This window comes from Panthera uncia, chromosome D1, assembly GCF_023721935.1.
Source record: "Panthera uncia isolate 11264 chromosome D1, Puncia_PCG_1.0, whole genome shotgun sequence".
NCBI classification, from domain to species: Eukaryota; Metazoa; Chordata; class Mammalia; order Carnivora; family Felidae; genus Panthera; species Panthera uncia.
In genome coordinates this window covers 28,031,181-28,053,056 of record NC_064808.1, presented here as the reverse complement: position 1 = coordinate 28,053,056, position 21,876 = coordinate 28,031,181, and the positions used below count along the sequence as shown (strand labels likewise).

The window sequence follows — 21,876 nt, the reverse complement described above, 5'->3', positions numbered from 1 at the left end:
TAGAACTATATAATGTATGTAAACTATAGTAGAACTATATAATGTATGTAAAAAGCTATAATTAGCTTTTTGCATAATTTGTCTAATATTCTAAAAACTCTTATGGGGAAGAAAACAAATCTATACTGAGTCATGTTCTTTCACATGGAGAACTTTGTTAAAAAAATTGTTTTATAACAGATAATAGCAATTAAGCAATTAGTGTTCATTGGTAATTATTCTTATATTTTTAATAATGAATTTCTAGGATCACTGACAAGTCATTACAGTCAGGCTAAGATTTTTGGTTCAAAGACTCAGAAATAGATAAAAAACGAAAGCTAGAAAGACAAACCCAACAAGATGGAAAGAGCAAGCATTTGGCTAAAACATTACATAAATACTGAAGCAAATTTAGCCCAACAAAACCTAGGAGTGATGATCATATCTTCATGAATATAAAAAACAGTCTATGTTTTAAGGACTTCAAAAGGGAATTTCTGACAGATATTAAAGAGTCTATGAGCAGATTAGACTGCTTTGTGAATGCTCACATCACACAATTCTGCATTCACACATTTAATAAAAGATGGAAGTGATCCAATTATAAAGGGAGTTCTCCAACTGCCACCAAAAAAAGCCTTTTCTTTAAGTCAAGCCTTTAAAAATTCTTAATATTCTCTATAGATCAATAGTAGAATTATAAGTCAGTGATTACCTTCTGTTTTTGTCCAAGCAACAAGAGAAACCCAACTCTGATGTTTGGAGGTCATTAAGAAACACTGAGGGCCATGTATAAGAAACCTTGGAACCAAGGCAAAGTCACAGGGTGCACAGGTCCCAAGGGAAGTCAGAAGACATCTCCTGAGAGGCATATTTCCCACACAAAAGGGCTTTCAACTGGCTGCCTTCATATATTCTAATGCACCCTAGAGAGATTTAAGGGCTGATTCACAACTATTAGCATTTGGAATCCCTCTTCAGCAAGAGGTCTGAAGTTTTACATTTCATAAAATATGAGAAATAAAAGTAAATAGGACTGGGACCCAAGGATTGAAAAGAGACAATGTATTTAATTTTAAAGAAGATATTTTAGCCATAAGTTTGATCTTAATTCCCTGAAAAGTTCTAGAAGAGATTATAAGAGGAACAGTTTTTGAACTCTTAGAAAAGTAAACAGTAATCATGAGAACCCATATGGAGCAACTAATGTATTAAATAAATATTTAATGAACAGAGAGGGAGATTCTTGGGGCAAACAGGAAGACTCTTGGGGAAATTCTTTACATGGGGCTTGACATCTCTAACACCAGCATATAATTATCATTTCTTCCAATGGGAAGTAGGTCCCAATAGACTACAGCTACCATCTATTATCCTTAAACAAGGACCACTGCTAAATCTGCATGTCTCTTCTAAGTTAACTGGGTATAGCTGCAACAAAGTAGGAGAACATATAATGTCTACAAATCTCCTGGTTAGATCCCCTGTTTAGAAATAATTGCTTTCCTTTAATGCTTCCATTTAAAAATTATAGAGAAGTATGTCATGTAGTATCCAAAACAAGGCAAAAGAAAGTTATGAGCAGATGCTGCCTTGGATCCCAGTTTCTTTCCTGGGGAAAATAATAAAAGGAATGAGAATGAACACACATACACAAATGCACACATGCACACCTGCATGCACAAACACCCAGTTGTCCCTTTATGGGGCTTGACTGAAGGCTGTAGGTTACATATATACCCTTCTGAGTTACCCACTCCTAGCTAAGAAAGCAATGCCACTTACAAAGCCCAAACCATCTGGACCATTGCAAAATTCCACATTTAGCAGAACAGAAGCTGTAGTACTAGCCACAAATGGGTAGTACTAAGCATTTTGGGGGCATAGAGAAGGGAGCATTTGACTAGACTCCTTCTCAGTGTCCTGAATTTTTCACTCACATTAAAAGGAATTTGAGTACAATGCTTCTAGACAAGGGCAGCAACCCGAAATTTTATACTATTTTATGATATCTACTCTACATTGTTTAGCCCTGAATTAAACATGGGAATAGAGACAAGACTACAAAATCTCTATATACATGGAGCTTACAGTCTAGTGGAGAGACAGATATTAAACAAAGAATTCCCCAAGCAGTTTTATGAAGTACAATTGTCACAATTACTATATACAGGGTGCTATTAGTATAACAGGGATACCTGCCCTAGACAAGGGAGGAAAATAGCATCAGAGCAAGGCAATGTCAGGGAAGCATTTCAGAAGAAGAAATATTTAACATAAGACCTTAAGATGAGTAGGCAACTGCTTGCAAGTCGGATAGGGTGAGAGAAAAAATCCAAGTAGGGAAAACATTATATGGCAATTTACTGGGGCATGAAGAAGAATAAAATGAGGAACAGAAATGAAAAAATAAGGTGACTTGAGTACAGTGATGAAGAAGTCAGTAGTATGATGTGAAGAACTTCTCCAAGTTGGGTAGGGACCAAATCATAAAGGTCTTTCAGGCCATTATAAAGATTTAAGCTTGGGTTGAGTATGACAAGTTACAATAGGCTAAAATCACTTTTCAAAAATATTTTATTTTTAAGTAATCTCTATACCCAATGTGGGGCTTGAACTTACCACTCTGAGACCAAGAGTCACATGTTCTACCAATTGAGCCAGAGAGGCACTCCCTAAATTACTTTTTAAAATAGTGTTACCAGAGAGATTGGTGAGCTTGTAGATTCATAGCTAAACAAACAGCCATATCCATGGAAGATTACTGCAAATCAGAGACAGGGACTTTGATAACATAATAGAGGTCTCTGTCCCTTCGTGTCATAGTCAACATTTTTTTTTTTAATTATCAATAATTGGGACACATGGGTGGCTCAGTCAGTTAAGCATCTGACTTTGGCTCAGGTCATTATCTCACGGTTCGTGGGTTCAAGTCCCACATTGGGCTCTGTGCTGACAGCTCAGAACCTGGAACCTGCTTTGGATTCTGTGTCTCCCTCTCTCTCTGTCCCTCCCCTGCTTGAGCTCTGTCTCTATCTCTCTCAAAAATGAATAACATTTAAAAAATTATCAATAATTTAGACAGTGATAAAATTGGTATTCAGATCACATTTACAAGTGAAAACAAAGACAGAAGAAATTGTTAGTCCCTGGGTTACAGTTTAAATATCTGAAAGATCTTGCAAGGCTAAACTACTAAATAAAAACCTTGAAAGTAGAAATTTAATAGGAATCAATGTATAATATTCTGTTCACATAGTTGTAAAATCAGCAGTACAAGTACAGGACAAGGAAGAAGCAGTTTAGGAGCAAATTGTTAGTAAAAGTTTGGGGGCTTTTGTTGTCTTTAAATTCAATTTAGGTCAAAGATACAATGCGTTTAACAGAAATAAAAATGCATTTGTAGATTATATAATGATCTGGGAAAAAGTGGGGGAGGTGAGATTCCTTTACTCATCATTGATTGACCTGGGAAATTGTATTCTGATAAATTATGAACATTTACGTTCTAAGTTTCAGAAACCCAAATTGTGGCTTCCCCTATAGAAAGGTGGTAGATTTATTATAAAAAGAACACTTCATCTTCTTCAGTTAAGGTAGAGAAACAACGGGAAGAAAGTATTACAAATCTAAGAAAAAGGTTTGCTAAAGGAATCAAGGAGAAAGTAAAGTGGTTTTATATAGGCTCCATGCCCAGTGTGGAGCTAGAATTTAGGACCCGGAAATAAAGAGATGTATGTTCTACCAGCTGAGTTAGCCAGGTGCCCCTAAAGTGGTTTCAAAAGATGCTTCAACCTTATGATCAAAATAAAGCGGTATATGCATGAAAATAAACAAGACAGGTTTGTTTAGCTGGAGGAGGAAAGAGATCTTAGAATAAAGGTAAATAACTGATTTGAACATACATTTTTAAAAGATATGAAAAGACAAACTGAAATCCTGAAGGCCAGATATGAGGGTATCAAGGCTAACTACTCTTAAAGAGTTTATTACAAAAGGGAAAATATTTCAATTGTTACAAAATCACAAACAGTAACTGGAGTCCAGTAAAACCTAAGAGAGAAATAAAGATCTCACAGGGCAAACTCAGAATAATCCCCCAAAGGAGGCAGAATCCAAATGCTGTGAAGAGGTGACATTTATTTTACAGATAAATTAATAGTAAAAGCAATTGGAGAATCTCTTTTGAGGATGTGACAGTTATACAAAATGTGCACATGAAATCTGAACAAATTAGAGAGGGGAATACTAGGAAGATTAACATCAAATACTCAAAAAATGTATTTAGTGCATCCTCCCCCGACCCCCACCACCAAATTTCTGGGCTTAAGATTAAGGCAAAGGGAAGACAAATTATGTTACAGAAGATCTAGGCACAGCAATAATAGATAAAGACGTCAGATCTAGGGGCGCCTGGGTGGCTCAGTCGGTTGAGCATCCGACTTCAGCTCAGGTCATGATCTCATGGTTTGTGGGTTCGAGCCCCGCATCAGGCTCTGTGCTGACAGCTCAGAGCCTGGAGCCTGCTTCAGATTCTCTGTCTCCCTCTCTCTGTGCCCCTCCCCTGCTCATGCTCTGTCTCTCTCTGTCTCAAAAATAAAATAAACATTACCAAAAAAAAAAAAAAAAAAGAAGTCAGATCTAAATTAGATGTTAACCAGTGGGAAAATACATCCTGGGTGGGATTATTTAATTCAGGGAGGTGAAAATGGATAGGACCGGTTTGAACAAAAGATGATATTGACAAACTTGGAACTTATTTTTTTTTTAATATTTATTCATTTTTGAGAGACAGAGATAGAGCATGAGCAGGGGGAGGGGCAGAGAGAGAGGGAGACACAGAATCTAAAGCAGGCTCCAGGCTCTGAGTCATCAGCCCAGAGCCCAACGCGGGGCTCAAACCCACGGACTGTGAGATCATGACCTGAGCTGAAGTCGGATGCTCAACCGACTGAGCCACCCAGGCACCCCGGCACTTATTGATATCATATCTCTCACTATGAGAGACCCTGCAAGAAAAATATTTACAGGGATATGTTAGAAAAAAACACAAGTATGAACTCAAAAGGAAAAGAAAAGAAAGAACTCAACGACCACAAAGAATGCAGCCCAAGCCTGTTAGAGAAGGGAACCTTTCTGAAAGGAACAGGAGTACATCAGAGGCAAATCCTAAATGTTGTAGAAAAAGAGAACAGAAATGTTAACTCAAGCCTAAGAGCATTCAAAAACTGAGGAAAGACCATGTCTACAGGAGGAAATGACATCAGTGCTATTCTTCACTGAGCACCTAAGACCGTGAGGCTCGGAAACATAAACAGCCACTTCTGTTCAGAAATCCATGGAGTGAAGTTATTCTGTAATGGAACTAAAGTGAACATAAGGGAGAAGCTGTGATCAGGAAGTAGGTGTCTTGGGCTTAAACAGTTCCATAGCCAGAGGCCATTGCAGTAGCCACTGTGACCCAGGATTGAAATTACTGTTCCCGAGGCAAGACGGATGATTTGCCACCAGAGAGGGCCTACCCTCAGTTCAGCATGGGGTTCAGAAATATGTGACTCAGAGGGAAAAGACCATTAAGGTGCTTGGAAAACTTTACAAAGGCAAATAACAACATCTCAAATAAGTCTTGGGGCTGCCACCAACGTAAATTTCCAAATGTTGCAAAAGAATGTAAGAGTATCCCCTTTGAGGATAATAATAACAACAATGATGATAAAGTATTCTATAATGTTGGGGCACCTGCCTGGCTCAGTTGTGGAGCATATGACTCTTGATCTTGTGGTTGTGAGTTTGAGCCCCATGTTTAGTATAGAGATTACTTAAAAATAAAATCTCAAAAAAATGTTATATAATGCTTACCAAGTGTCAGGTACTTGTTCTAAGGACTTCACATATAATTCACTTAATCCTTGCAATAACCTATTAAGGCAAGTAATTTCATCCTTATTTTGTAGATGAAGAAACTAACTCTGAAAGACAATAATTAACTTGTCTCAGTTCACACAATAGGTGGCGTAACTGGAGTTTGAACTCTGGCTCCAAATTCAGAGCACTTCATCAACTCTTATGCAGAGTTTTTTTTAGAAATCACTGGTCAATTTTTTCTTCAAAATATTATAAATACATAATGCTATAATTAATGCCTTGATGAGAGACTGCTTCCCAACAAGTTATAGCATATGTCACAGACCCTGATCAACAGTGTAAATTGACTGGCATGTTGGAAAGACTGACATGAGGAATGCTTTCTCTTCTTTGCCTTCCTTCACTTAGTTTCTGTGATGCTCTTTGGCAACAGTCAGATGGTCTGGATCATGCCAAAATAGTTACCTGGAAACATCATTTTGCTTGGAACAGCCACATTAGAAACTGGGGATTGGCTTCTATTCTGAATGTCCTGGATATGGGGCTGATGTTGTGATCATCTCTTGATTCAACTGGAATTAGGGCACATGAGAAAGTTGGTATAAGCTCATTCCAACTTCTCAAGTCCTGAGGGATGATGCCCACCACGGGGGCCCAGAAGGTAACTGCTGGAGGAATTCCAGCTCAAACTAGGCATCTAAAAGCCATCTGGCTGACACTGGGAAGAATAAAAATTACGGACTTTTATTTCTTTGAATTTTAACTTGTGGAGTTGGAACTTTTATTGGATTTTAACTTACAAAGGTAAGATTATTTGATTTTGGAATTCACTTCCCTATAAATATAAAATTTTTGGATTTTCATTTCTTTGGAATTTTATTCTTTGAATTTAACTTCACAAAAATTTCATAATGGGTAAGAATTAACTCAAGTTCAGGATATGTGTTTGGAGTTTTGTGATTAAAATACATTACTCCTGTCATTTGATTTCATTGCATTGTACAATTTCTGAAAAACATGTCAGAGAATAAACACATAACCATTTTGGGTGGTGTTACTGGTATAATTTGGGGTGGGAAATGGAATAGGAAGTGAACATTCAATGCTCAATAACATAGACTTGGAGTCAATTTAATTATATTTTAACTCATTTCAGAATCTTCTAGGGTAAATTTCATACTACCCACCATGATCTGGAAGGATCCACGCAGGAGCAGAGTTTGGTTATTGGAATAATAGGTCCTAACAGACTGAGGATCTCCCTCAAGAGGGAGACTCACTTCTCTGGTTCACCATAATGGAATAATGAAGCCAAAGAAGGTAAGAGAACAAAAAGTTGGGAAATGTTAGGGGAAATGAGGTCTATCAAAATCTGACACTATCTACCTGTGTTCTCCCACTGTTATGTTATATAACCAAATAGTTATGTTATATAACCAAATAGTTCATATATGATTAGTAAATAGGCAATGATATCAATACAATATAGAAGTTTGGTTGGTAAATATGTGCTTTTTCCTAGGCAAAGGAGGCCAACAGTGCAGGAGTAGAATTCTGACCTTTAGCAGGAAAGAAAAATGCTTTAGCTTGCCTGCAGCACTGGGGTTCCTTGCATGACTCTGTGGGAGTTTCCCTTCCTCCTGTGCCTTCCTTAAAGGAAGCCCCAAACCTCCAGTTGACGTCCATCTGCATTTTCTCACACTCTATTGTTTTTGTGCAGCTTTAATATCCTCTGAGGCATCACTCTGAGACATCTACCCAGGCTGTTTACAGTATCCCCTAGGTTAATTATTATTTAAGTTGGTATTCTAGTTTTAAAGGTGCATAGATTTTGAATGGTCTTCCTCAACACTATTGTTTCCACAGCCTTGTAATTTTGGGGTAGTGAATTTGCAGAATACATTTTTTATATCCTGTTCTAGCAGAAATGCTGTACTAGCATGTTGATCATACATAGGAATATGGCATCTTTACACAGTGGGTAGTTCTACTCTAGAAAGAGTAAATCTTGGTGGGAGGCATAAGTAAGGAATGTTTCTGCATGTAACAAAATAAATTTCTTTGTTAAAATCTTCTAAGGTCTTTAGAAGTCTAAAAACATAAGCAATCTGCAAATCCTATGAGGTTTTAAAAGTTTCACTAGACTTGATAAAGTAAAAGTTTGGTGTCATGTCCAATGTGCTCCTTTCTCACAGCAAAGGAGGAAAACCTTCAAGGCATATCTAATTCTAAAAAAATAAGCAACAGATAGGAGAAAAAATTTCATTTTGTATATCTGTTACATTTCAGTCCTTGGTACAATTACACTTCTAATCTGTCCTTATAAATAAAAAGTAATTACTATGATCTTAACATTAGATGTGATATTCTGATTTGACATAAGCAAACAAGAGTCATACATCAAATGAGAGAATTAGCATTTGTTTAAATTAAAAGATAACTTTCCCATAACACTTCATCTTTCCCAAGCTGAAGTTCAGAAGACTATGAAATATAAAAGTTGAGGGACCTCAATCATTTGATGCACAAATTATACTAACGAACAAAGAAAAAATAAATGCAAAAACCTAATGTTAAGTGACTAGGGCACTACAGACTGGAAGCTCCTCCAGTAGGATTAGCTTCTTTGAGGATTTTAAGTCTAGTGAACTTGTTATGCTTCCACATGTTAGTAGTCGCATAGGCTAATTTCAGCTGGCATAGCGTTCCTACGTACGCAAAGACACAGGGCAAGGCATGCATTAAAATGTGATAATAGCACACTTCAGGGACACGTGAAGCATGAGGCATGAGTCTGCCTCTGGCATCCATGAAGCATCACACCTCAGAGTCAGAGCTTTTATGTTTTGATAAGTAGTGCTGTTCTTCCACATTTGGGAGGGGGAAAAAATCAACTTTCTAAGTGTAAATCTTTCCCCTTTACCAGGGTGCCTTACAGTTTTAATTCTAATGATTAATTTAAAAACTTTTTTTTTTTTTTAAATCCCAGTGAGCTGGAAATAATTTAAAGATGGATAGGGTCTTAAAATGTGTTATTTATTTTATTAATGCAAATTTAAGAGTGATTATGTAATATTGTTGATTATAAAGATCATTTGAACCAGCATGATTAGGGGGGAATGCAAGAAAGAAAACATAAACTTTAATATTGATATTCCATATCCCCTCCTCCCCCTCAAAAAAGACCATAAAGAAGGATTCCCTGTGTTTCATGTGTCTTACAGGTACGTAACTAGCTACATAATGGGTATGTCTACAAAAGCTTTGAAATCTTCTAATAAAATAAAAAATAATTATATCAATACAAACATTAAAAATGATAAAGTATAATTTACTTTCTAATATGCAAACACACATATAATCCTTGGCAGAAAAAAATTTAAGAATTATAATAAGTTTCAAAATATCTGTTTTAAAGTTTATTTATTTTGAGAAAGAGAGAGAGAGAGAGTGCAAGCACACAAGCAGAAGAGGGACAGAGAAAGAGGGAGAGAGAATCCCAAGTAGGCTCCATGCTCAGCATGGAGCCCAATGTGGGGCTTGATCTCATGAATGATGTGATCATGACCTGAGCCAAGATCAAGAGTTGGAAGTTTATGGGGTGCCTGGGTGGCTCAGTCAGTTAAGCGACTGACTCTGAGTTTCAGCTCAGGTCATGATCTCACTGTCAAGAGATCGAGCCCTGCGTCAGGCTCTGTCCTGCCAACACGGAGTCTGCTTGGAATTTTCTGTCTCCCTTTCTCTGCCCTTCTGCTGCTCATGTGCTCATTCTCTTTCTCTCTCTCTCTCTCTCTCTCTCTCTCTCTCTCTCTCTCCCTCTTTCTCTCTCTCTCTCTCTCTCTCTCAAAAATAAATAAATAAACATTAAAAAAAAGAGTTGGACGCTTAGCCACCCAAGCACCCCAAATATCAAAATATAATAGTAGTCACTCAATAGGATTAAGTTCATAAAGCCAGTAAAGGTTTGTTTTTATATATTACAAGCAAGGATTTTAGAAACAAATGTAAGTATTCAGAATAGCCATATCCTAAAATCACTTACAGTTGCCTGGATCTAGCCTTGCAGTTAAGTATGCCACTTAATATTCTGGCCCTCTTCAGGCATATGGAGTTAAGGTTCAGATGAAATGATAGGACCATAAGAGTAGCATTTTTAGTAGTGCTAATAGTAGTACTAGTAAAGAATAGTAATTACTACTAAAGTATAAAAAGTAAATTAAAAGAGTAAGAAGTAAATAATAGTAGTAATTACTACTAATAGTAATTTAAAAGTACAAATGTGGAATTCATGGTATTTTTGCTCTTAGAGACTAGCAAATCAGTGCTTTTAGAAACAGATGAAAGTCTCATATTTTGACAAAGACATAGAATAAAATTGTTTTATTTTTTAATTGTTTTAAAGTTTATTTATTTATTTTTGAGAGAGAAAGAGAGAGCACATGTGGGGTAGGGGAGGGAGAAAAGGAGACACAGAATCCAAAGCAGGCTCCAGGCTCTGAGCTGTTAGCACAGAGCCTGATGCGAGGCTCGAACCCACGAACTGTGAGATTGTGACCTGAGCCAAAGTCAGATGCTTAACCAACTGAGCCACCCAGGCATCCCAATAAAATTGCTTTAGAACACATTTCATAACTTTTGAAAAACCTCTAGAAGTTAACCAAAACATTTAAAAATTTTATATGTGAGCAACAGTAGTATGATTTCTCATTTTTCTCCTTTGAAAGCTGCATACCATAGAAAGTATCTGTTAAGTTATGAAAATTTATCAATTGCTTTTGTTTATTAAATTATGGCTTATGAAGGTTAAAACACTCATGATTTTTCTCAAATCTAAGCTTGAGCTGTGCTATAGGCTGAATGTTTGTGTCCCCCCAAAATTCAAATGTTGAAACCTAATGTGACGGTGTTTGGAGATAATTAGGTCATAAGGGTAGAGGCCTCATGAATGAAATTAGTGTCCTTATACAAGAGACCCCACCAGGTACCCTTGCCCTTTCTACCATATAAGGACACAATGAGAAGATAACAGCCTATGAATCAGTCAAGGGCCCCTCAACAGACAGTGAATCTGCCAGGGCCTTGATCTTGGTCTTCCCAGACTTCATAATTATAAGAAATAAATGTTTGTTGTTTAAGCCATTCAGCCTATGCTATTTTTGTTATAACTGCCCAAATGGACCAACGCAAGCTGAAATAAAAATTCTTCAAACCTTAATCCATTCCATAATTTCCTTTTGTATAGGAATATTTCCCATGTTAAAACTAAACTTTTATTATATCTGTTTTCATATATATAAATATGTTCATATATATATTCATATATATTTATATACATATATGTTTATATATATAAATTATGCAAATGTCTTTTGAAATGTGATCATAGAGCTTGTAAAATCTTTGTGACTTACCTTTTGAAATATCTTTAATTGTTCTGCCATACAAATCATAAAGATATCTGGCTGGTGAATTTAGGTTCATTCTCATTGTGCAAGTATCTAAAACCTACCAAGAGAGCGTAGAAAAAAACTATAAATAATTTATTACAATAAGCTCTGGCTAAATTGAATAAACATTGAAAGTCCTTTCTATACTAAATGGCTATACAAATTATATTATAAAATGAAATTTGATTATTTAGAAAATATTCCTAAAATATGATAAGAAAAAAACAGTTACAATTATTATATCATAATTTTACTTTAAAAACACACCAACTGGGGTACCTGGTGACTCTTGATCTCAGGGTTATGAGTTCAAGCCCCAAGATGGGTTCAGAGCTTACTTAAAAAAAAATAATAAATGAAATAAAAGTAAATAAAAAACAAATATTAATAAAAAAGAGAAAAGAGATGCAATAAATATTAAAAAGTAGTTACATACTAATAAATGCTAGAACTGAAGGAAAGTTTTATCTATTTTTTTTTGTTTTTTAAGTTTTATTTATTTAGAGACACAGGGAAAGAGAGCATGAGCAGGGGAGGGGAAGAGAAAAGAGGAGGGAGAGAATCCCAAGCAGGCTCCACACTGTCAGTGCAAAGCCCGAAGCGGAGTTCAAACTCATGAACCCTCAGATCATGACCTGAGGCAAAATCACGAGTCGTATGCTTAACCAACTGAGCCACCCAGGTGCCCCAGGAAATTTTTATATCATTCTTGGTATTTTCTATATTTTTCATTAATTTACAATGTCAAGATGTTAGTTTTATTTCATTTTATTTTTAAATTATGTATTTGTTTTTGAGAGAGAGAGAGAGAGAGAGAGAATCCCAAGCAGGCTGTGTACTGACAGTGCAGAGCCTATGTGGGGCTTGATCTTATAAACTGTGAAATCATGATCTGAGCTGAAATCAAGAGTTGGACGCTTAACCAACTGAGCCACCCACATGCCCAGGAAGGATATTACTTTTATATTGGTCTTAATCAATACAAATAAATGGAAAGATATACCATGTTCATGGATTGGAAGAATTAATATTGTTAAAATGTCCATATTACCCAAAGCAATCTATAGATTCAAGGCAATCCTTTTCAGAATACGAATAGTGTTTTTCATAGAACTAGAAAAAATAATTGTAACATTTGTATGGAACCACAAAAGACCTGGAGTAGCCACAGCAATCTGAGAAGGAGGAACAAAACTGGAAGTGTCATGCACCCAGATTTCAAACTATATATACCACAAAGCTATAATAACCAAAATAGTATGGCACTGACAGAACAAAAAAGACACATAGATCAATGAACAGAATTGAGAACCTAGAAATAATCCCGCACTTATATGATCAATTTATGACATAGGAGGCAAGAATATACAATGGGGAGAAGACATTCTTTTCAATAAATAGTGTTCGGGAAACTGGATAGCTACATGCAAAAGAATGAAACAGGACCACTTTCTTATACTGCACACAAAAATAAACCCAAAATGGATCAAAGACCTAAATGTAAGACTTGAAGCCATAAAACTCTTTTTTTAATGTGTGCAATCATCTGATTTATAAAAAGATGCAACAAAATTCAAAATGATACAAAATATCAATTTCAAAACAACTTCAAAAGTGAGTGTATTTAACCATACTCAGCTCATAACAGAGCAAATGGGTAAGAAGGAGAATAATTCATGTTATAGCGTATTGCTACATGAACTGGAAACAGAAAAAGTTGGTAAAGGAAGGCAGAGGATCTCTATCTTTAGAGTGTTAGAATTAGAACCAAGGGGCTCCATAATCATCTGGCATCTGCTCAATGTTGTACCTATGGTTAGAAATGTACATGATGGGAACTCCAGGGATCTTCCGGATCCTTCATTTAAGGTCCCGGTCAACGGTGGCCACAATGTAACACTTGTGCTGAGTTACTCTCTGTACTAAGCAGTCATCTGCATAGGTTCCTTTGCGTGTGCATGGTAATCATTCAAATCTTGGATCCTTGGCAATCCTTAGAGCCAACTTTTACCCCAATTTCTCAGTTTCAGCCATTACACAGTTATACAAGGGATACACTTGGCATACGGACAGTCCATCACTGATTGTACTAAGTCAAGTTTGGCTTTAATGGAAAAGTTGATAAAGTTGATACCACCAGGATGTGGCAAGGTGGGCCCAGCTGTGTGTTATATTGGAAGAATAAGCAGGAAGGATGTTGGGGGACTTCTCTTTCCCTGAGTGCACTGGGATCTTTCTTTTCTTTCTTTTTAGGTTTCAATCTATCCTTCTCTTTAAGCCTCTGATTTCGGAGACTAAGCATTCACTTCATGGTTGCATACTTTCTTGCTTTCTTTTGCTTCCCCATGTTCACGCTGCACTCTTGTTTCTTCAGCCATAAAACTCTTAAAAGAAAACATTGTCAGTAACCGCTTGGACATCAACCTTAGCAAAATTTTTCTAGATATGTCTCCTCAGACAAGGGAAACAAAAGCAAAACAAACAAACAAAAATACTGTGACTACATCAAACTAAAAAGCTTTTGCACAGTGAAGGAAACCATCAACAAAACAAAAAGGCAACCTACGGAATGGGAAAAGATCTCTGTAAATGATGTACTGAATAATGGCCTAATATCCAAACTATATAAAGATTCATACAGGGGATACTAAAAAAACCTGAAAGGTCAAAGAGGTTGTTGCCTGCTTTCTCCTCTAGGATTTTGATGGTTTCCTGTCTTACGTTTAGGTCTTTCATCCATTTTGAGTTTGTTTTTGTGTATGGTATAAGAAAGTGGTCCAGGCTCATTCTTCTGTATGTTGCTGTCCAGTTTTACCAAAGAGACTGTCTTTTTTGCATTGGATATTCTTTCCTGCTTTGTCAAAGATTAGTTGGCTATACATATGTGGGTCCATTTCTGGGTTCTCTATTCTGTTCCACTGATCTATGTGTCTGTTTTTGTGCCAGTACCAAACTGTCTTGATGATTACAGCTTTATAATACAGCTTTAAGTCCAGAATTGTGATGCCTCCAGCTTTGGTTTTCTTTTTCTGAATTGCTTTGGCTATTCAGGGTCTTTTCTGGTGCCATACAAATTTTAGGATTGTTTGCCCTGTAGCCCTGTGAAGAATGCTGGTGTTATTCTGATAGGGATTACTATACTTACTTTAAAATTGGGGCCTGTAATCCTAGTCTTAGCTCAATCAACTCAATTTCTTTGTGACAACAAACATATTTAAACAGCTTAATGTGTATATAGGGACAAAGCTGTACTCTCCTTCCAGTCTGGAGAACAACTTTCAAACATTGTGACTGATTTGGTTTATCTAGTTGCTATATCAAGTGATGTGTGTTGCATTTAAGAGGCAAATATCTAATTGACAAGTTTAATTTGACAAATTGGCCTTTGCCATATTACATCAGAGGTTCTCAGTCTTTATACTACCTCTATACATGACCAATAATGTTCTCATGAGACACATACTGCCATGGACATTCACAGGATTGTGTGTCTTTCTTCCATACTAGCTGCAATCCAGAGTTTGGGGCAATTCTTCAGAAACTGTATTACTGATCTTTTTCTCAAAATCAAGAAGGAATATCTGTTTATGATTAAGAATGATGTTACAGGAATAATCTTGAACCCTGTAATCTATGAAGGAAATATTTACAATATCAGTGCTTTACCTAGGTTAAATAATTACAACATACTTGCAATGTATTTCACAAGTGACTATAAACTCTGTCATGTGGAGCAAATTCCCTGACCACCAATCTCCCCACCTGGAGGGTGTCGGTGCATGGATTCAATACCTGACCAATGCCCTATGTCCTCATAAGTCAGACAAAATGAGTATTTTGGAATATCTAATTTGGAAGAGCCCAGTGGCTGGGTCTGGTCCTTGCCACCCAATAAAATAAGGTAATAATGCTGGTGACTCTAAATGTTACTCTTCCTGCTTTCCTTCCCACTCTCTTGGGCCAATTTCTGTAGTGATTACTACACACAAGTTCACCTAGGACTCCTATCCATGGATTGAAACCTTTACTAAAGATGTTTATAAAGTAATATTCAGAATAGAAGAGAGAAGTTATCAGAAGAAAGTGAACTTTAGACAGAAAAGAGAGTGGAACATACTGACTGACATTGGCATGGGATCCACCCCTGTGTTTTTAAAAACACTTTATGAATACAGTTCATCTCTAGCAAAATTCTCCTAATGGTCACTTTATTCCATGTGACTTTGTGCCCAAAGATTATTCTTTTACCACCACCACCCTCATTGACAGAAATATTAACAGGATATAATTCAGTACACATTCTTCCTTAGCCAATCATCTCTGAATACTACTAAGAATCTACAGTTGGTCCCATAGAGCCTCCTCCTTTGGCTCCCTATATTCTTGATCTTTCCATTCTTTATGTTTAGTTCTCAGTTTCTTAATATTACAAATCTATTATTTAAAAGTTCAATGAAGCCCTTTGGTACAAATTATACTCCCCAGTTACTTACTAGTGAAGGTTCAATATCTAAATACCCTTGTCCAAAGTTATAATTTACTAATTAAACTAAGTAAAATGTGAACTATTTAAAGCTAGTCCCATTCACTTCAACTAGAATTTCAATGATTTTCAAAATTATTTCAAATATTGCCGTCTTTGTGTTTTAAAAAAACAGCCAAGTGAAATTACACAGCTTCCTAACTCAAAGATCCCTCTTTTCATTGTGCCCAAACATCAGTAAAATGTTTGTGCAAGCCAAATTTTAAGAGTTAAGTGAGTATAAAAGCCACCATTAGAAAATCAGATACTAGTAATTAATAACGCATTAGCAACGCTGTCATTCTCTCATATTTTCTGTATAAAAGATCCTTGCAGTGCTTAAGCAATGCCAACCTTCAGTAATCACTTTCTCAGAGTAACTTATCAGTGGTATGAATTAGTATCAATATAAATTTCTGTCAAAAAGCCTGAAATGAAGCCTCTACTTGTAAGGTCATTCTTATAATTCACAACTGAAAATATTTAACAGTGTCATCTTACTGTACTATTAAGGTTAATTAAAATACCATTTCCATTCATTTGTACCTGTTAAGCTTGTTAAAATATTATTTTTATAAATTCACATTTTGTTAATTTCTTACAGCAGAGGTTGTAGAGAACACTTCAGATACTGAAATTTAAAACCATCATGCTGTAAAACCAGACTCTTCTTAATAAACAGCTGAGAAGAGATTTTTCCACAAACTGTTTTTAGTGTAATCTGTTTATAGTTCTGGGAGTTACCTCCACCCATGGGCATATCCGGTGCCAAGTTTGCAACTTCTGGAATGGCCACCATGGAGGTGGTGCGGTTACACAGTCTACAGCCTCTGGGTTTGGCTCACTACTACCCCAGTCCAGGTGAGAGAGCTCAACATTACCCCTGGCTGAGTGAGTCAAATCAACAATGGGGCATGGGGCGCCTGGGTGGCTCAGTCAGTTGGACGTCCAACTTCAGCTCAGGTCACGATCTCGCAGTCTGTGAGTTCGAGCCCCGCGTTGGGCTCTGTGCTGACAGCTCAGAGCCTGGAGCCTGTTTCAGATTCTGTGTCTCCCTCTCTCTCTGACCTTCCCCCGTTCATGCTCTGTCTCTCTCTGTCTCAAAAATGAATAAATGTTAAAAAAAAATTTATAAAAAAAAAACAAACCAATGTAGACATGTTTTATGTGTAAACATTCAGAAGTAAAAGCCCTGATTTCTACTTCCCCACAAACTCTTTTTCAGCAAGGGTCAGCAGCCTGTACACCATGGGCTAATTCGAACCATGGCCTATTTCTGTATGGCCTATGGGCTAAGAATAATTTGTATAAATTTAAAATTTTTTACATGTTTATTTATTGGTTTATTTATTTATTTATTGAGAGAGAGAGAGAGAGAGAGAGAGAGAGAGAGAGAGAGAGAGACTGTGCACATACGGGGGGGGGGGGGGCGGGCAGAGGGAGAGAGAGAAAATCCCAAGCAGGCTCCCAACTCCCAGCACAGACCCCAATGCAGGGCTCAATCCCACAAACTGAGAGACCACGAACTGAGAGATCATGACCTGAGCCAAAATCAAGAGCCAGAAACTCAACCGACGGAGCCACCCAGGCGCCCATGTACGATTTTAAATGTTAAAAGAAATCAAAAGAAGAATAGTATTTTGTCACATTAAAATTAAAATTTCAGTGTCCATAAATAAAGTCTTGGAAAACAGCCACACTCTTTATTTACATATTTTATGGATGCTTTCACACTACAGCAAGAGGGTCTTTGCATTGTGCAATCTGAAAATGCTTCCCCTCAGCAACCAAATCAACTCGGCCCTCAGGCTCTTTTAAAAGAAACCAGGCTGTCTCCCTGAGTTCATTAATTTTCTCAGACTCCTCTCAAGTGCTGGGATTTTACTCTCTCATATCACAATCTCAAAGTGGTGGGAGTGGATGGGAAGGTGGGAAGTGGTGTTACTTACAATGCTATTTCAAGATTTCTTCCCAACTCATTTACTGAACAAACAAAACAGCCTGACCTTCAAGTGACCATCTTCCTTCGCTCCAGTCATTCTTCCTCATTCATGGATAAAAATCCTAACCCTGGCTGATGCTTACTATCTACTTGTGGTGCACATACCAAGAATCTTGGTGCTCCTGGAGAAATCACACAAATGATCATATCAGCATTAGTATTATTCATACTCACCAAAATCCATGGCCCCTCAATGCTGCCTAGTCACTTCTATTTCATTTGCTTGGTCAACTCTCTCTTATACTTACCATAATGAATATTTCAAACCATCTTTGCCCAGCTGTCTCCACCGGGCCTCTTCTCCCCTACTTCCCTCTTTACTTTTGACCTTACATCAGAGAGAAAATTGAAGCCTTATCCTCTTGCTACTAAAATTAAAAGCTTGGGGCGCCTGGGTGGCTCAGTCAGTTAAGTGTCCGACTTTGGCTCAGGTCATGATCTCTCAGTCTGTGAGTTTGAGCCCCGCGTCGGGCTCTGTGCTGACAGCTCAGAGCCTGGAGCCTGTTTCAGATTCTGTGTCTCCCTCTCTCTGACCCTCCCCCGTTCATGCTCTGTTCTCTCTGTCTCAAAAATAAATAAACGTTAAAAAAAAATTAAAAAAAAAATAATAAATAAAACTAAAAGCTTACCTATTTTACACATATCCCCTCCTTTTCCCACTAGTTGTAAGAGTCCCTGTTCCTATCTAACACCAATATTCCACCTATGCTTTTAGTTATGTTTGCTCTCAACTTTTAAAGCAGTATATATTACCTATCATTTCTTCTCTTTCATATGTATTCAACTATTCCTTCTCAATGAGATTTTTCCTACTGGTACTTAAACATGATCAAGGCTTTCCTATCTTAGAAGTTAAATCCTCCCTTACCCCCACATCTCCCACCAGCTACTCCTTCCTTTCACAGGTAAGTCTCTAAAAGATTTGCGCAAGCTTCTGTTTCCATTTCCTTTTTCCCACTCGTTCTGAGGCCACTACAGTCTGACTGTCTGTGTTATTTTACTGAAATCACTCTCACAAAGATTACCAATGACTACCATGTTGACAAATCCAAAGAACATTTTCTTAATTGCCATTTATTTTTATTTTTCAATAGTGTTTGACTGTTTCCTCTTTCTCTCAACTCTTTTTACCTTTGAATTCTGAAATATGATAATCTACTAAGTTTTGTCCTCCTTTTTCTTCTTCTTCATAGGTTCATCCTCCTCTATTCATTCACTGCAGTTCTTCAAGATCAGTCCTAGCCTTCTTCCTGCCTCACTCGAAATTAGCTTTTCAGGCAATCTAACCAATGCCCCAATGTTTTATTTTCCATCTATTTCCTGACAATATAGATATTTTCCATCTATTTCCATCTATGATGATATTTTCCATCTATTTCCTGTCACCAGGACTCTAGCAGTATAGTTAGCTAATAGTTGCCCTGCATCTACCTAGCCCACCCAATCTGTTTTCCACAACACCAAAGTAATTTATTAAAAAATGTAAATCTGGTTACCTTCTTTTCTGCTCCTAACTAAAACCACTTACATGAATTCTCACTGTTCTTTGAGGGAAAAATCTGTAACCTTTCCTGCAAGGACAGGTCATATGTTAAACTTTTAATTTATGGGATTCATCCTGCTCACCCTACAATAGTCTTTTGATATACTGTGCTCTCTGCTTGAAAAGGTTACCATACTCAATATCCTCTGTATGTACCCAGATAAATTCTGCTTATCTCTTCTCAGATGACTTCCTTATGCCACCTACTCCATATTCAGTAATGAGGCTTTTAGGGGTGCCTGGCTGGCTCAGTCAGTAGACCATGTGACTCTTGATCTTGCGATTTTAAGTTTGAGCCCCACATTGGATGTAGAGATTACTTAAAACTAAAATCTTTATAAAAAATAAAGTAATAATGTGACGTTATACAAATGGCTTTTGCCACCACTATACTACAAGCTATATGAGGAGGCAACTGGGTGGCTCAGTCAGTTTAAGCATCCGACCCTTGATATTGGGTCAGGTCATGATCTAATGGTCATCAGATCGAGCCCTGGGTCAGCTCCACACTCAGAGTGGAGCCTGCTTGGGATTCTCTTTCAGTCTCTTTCCCACTCACACACGTGCTCTCTTTTTGTCCAAATAAATAAACATTAAAATAAATAAAAGCTCCATGAGAACATACCTATGGCTGGTTTTACTCACCATTAGATCCAGGTGCTTGGCCTTCATTAGTAGTCATAAAAATATTGTGAATTAACAAATTAATGGAAGTTAATACACATTATGTCTAATTTACACTCATTTCATCATGAATTTTATATTGTTAACAGTCTGTTAAATTTAGCAAATAAAATTTCTGACAAATTATGCTATAATTAAAGAATGTGTAATTCTAGAAAAGGAAATTCCCAAATAATTCCATTTCTTTTTACTACCAGAGCACAAACCTTATACTGACCTTAGGAAATAAATAAGAAAATGTCTTCACATTTGTACAAATTCTGTTAGTTGTCCCATCCTCAGTGTCCTGATTTTAATTGGAGGTTCATTTTTACCCCTTTGGACTCAAAGAAGGCTACACTTATCTTGATCGACCTAGGCCAATCATGGCAGTCCCATGTCTCCTGTCAGTTTAGGAGTATTGCCATTCTAGTTCTGCCAATGAGAAATAAGGAAGCACTTCTGGGAAAGGCTTCATCATTCATAGGGAAGAGATAGTCCTTTTCTGCCACTGGCAGAAAATCCAGAAAGAGCATAAAATCCAGAAAATTAAAAATAATTTAACTGGAATCCTATCATGCTACCCTTGAAATTGCCCTAACTCTTGATTTTTTGATTTGTTTTTTGCTTTAGTCTGTTTAAATTAGGATTCTCTGTTATTTGCAGCTAAAGTCAGCCTAAATAATAGATAAAAAAAATTTTTGGCCCAGGTTCCTCAAATGAGGAACATTGTTTCAGCTAACTCAGTATTTGTATAGCAAATAGATTACAACAGTGCTCACTATATAAAGCTAAAAAGCAAATCATTTAATTAAGAACCCAGAGAAGAATTTTAAAAGAAATTTAGCAAGCTGAAAACTGTGAAAATAATGGATAATTATGAATATAATTCATTGAATTACTAAAAGTATTTCACCTTTGGCAATTAATTATACTTGTTCAGTAGAAGAGAATACAATTTATCATGAATATTTTGAGAAAGGGAATCTGTAAAAACAGATTTTTTTTTTTTTTTTGGTAACTGAAAGACTGCCAAATACATTGTGAATTTTCAAAGAATTAAAATGTAATAAAATGTACTCAGCATAACTCTCTGCTAAGACCAACATTTTATAATGATTTAGAATAAAATATATGATCATTATTTCAACCTGAAGATGCCAGGAGATTGGGCTGAATTTGTAACCATCTTACTAAATAGCTTAAAGGTAATTTTCTGAATAAATTCTGGAAATAAATTTACTGGTTTGTTATTTGTCTTATTCTCATAAGAGTGGGTGATAGAATGCATGACAAATCTAACTATGTGCTCTTACTAGTAATGAACATCACTGTGATTTGTAAAAGCAATTATTTCTGGTGAATTTGAAATGTAGGTGTTCTGGCATTTTATTATTAAAATGTGAATGAGAAATAGATAACCAGAGGAGATTTTCCAAGTAATCTTTTAATATATACTCTTTAGATATTCTATCCTTAATCTCTTCTTAAAATAATTAAATAGCCCAGATTACATTAAAATGTTTATAATGCTAAGCATACCGTTACCTGTTTTTTATTTATTTACTATCATTTTTAAAGATCTTTTAAATTTTTTTATTAAATTTTTTAATGTTTATTATTTTTGAGAGACAGAGACCCACATGGGGTTCAAACTCATAAACTGTGAGATCACCATCTGAGCCAAAGTTGGACGCTTAACCAACTGAGCCATCCAGGTGCCCCTAAAGATGTTTTTTTTTATTTTTAAACAATCTCTACACCCAACATGGGGCTCAAACTTACAACACCGAGATCAAGAGTCACCTGGTCCACTGACTGAGCCAGCCAGGCTCTTGTTATTTGCTTTTTA

General features: G+C 36.5%; 1 protein-coding gene and 1 pseudogene across 2 annotated transcripts in view; both read right to left on the bottom strand.

Moving 5' to 3' along the window:
• The window catches only part of DCDC1 (doublecortin domain containing 1), a 480,273-nt gene that overhangs the window by 384,111 nt on the left and 74,286 nt on the right, over window positions 1–21,876 (bottom strand). For both annotated transcript variants that reach the window (XM_049648784.1, XM_049648790.1), the window contains one exon: window positions 11,259–11,352. In XM_049648784.1, the coding sequence (XP_049504741.1) occupies window positions 11,259–11,352 (94 nt within the window). The remainder of the gene's footprint in view (window positions 1–11,258; window positions 11,353–21,876) is intronic.
• LOC125935163 (rRNA-processing protein FCF1 homolog) lies at window positions 12,833–13,855 on the bottom strand (annotated as a pseudogene).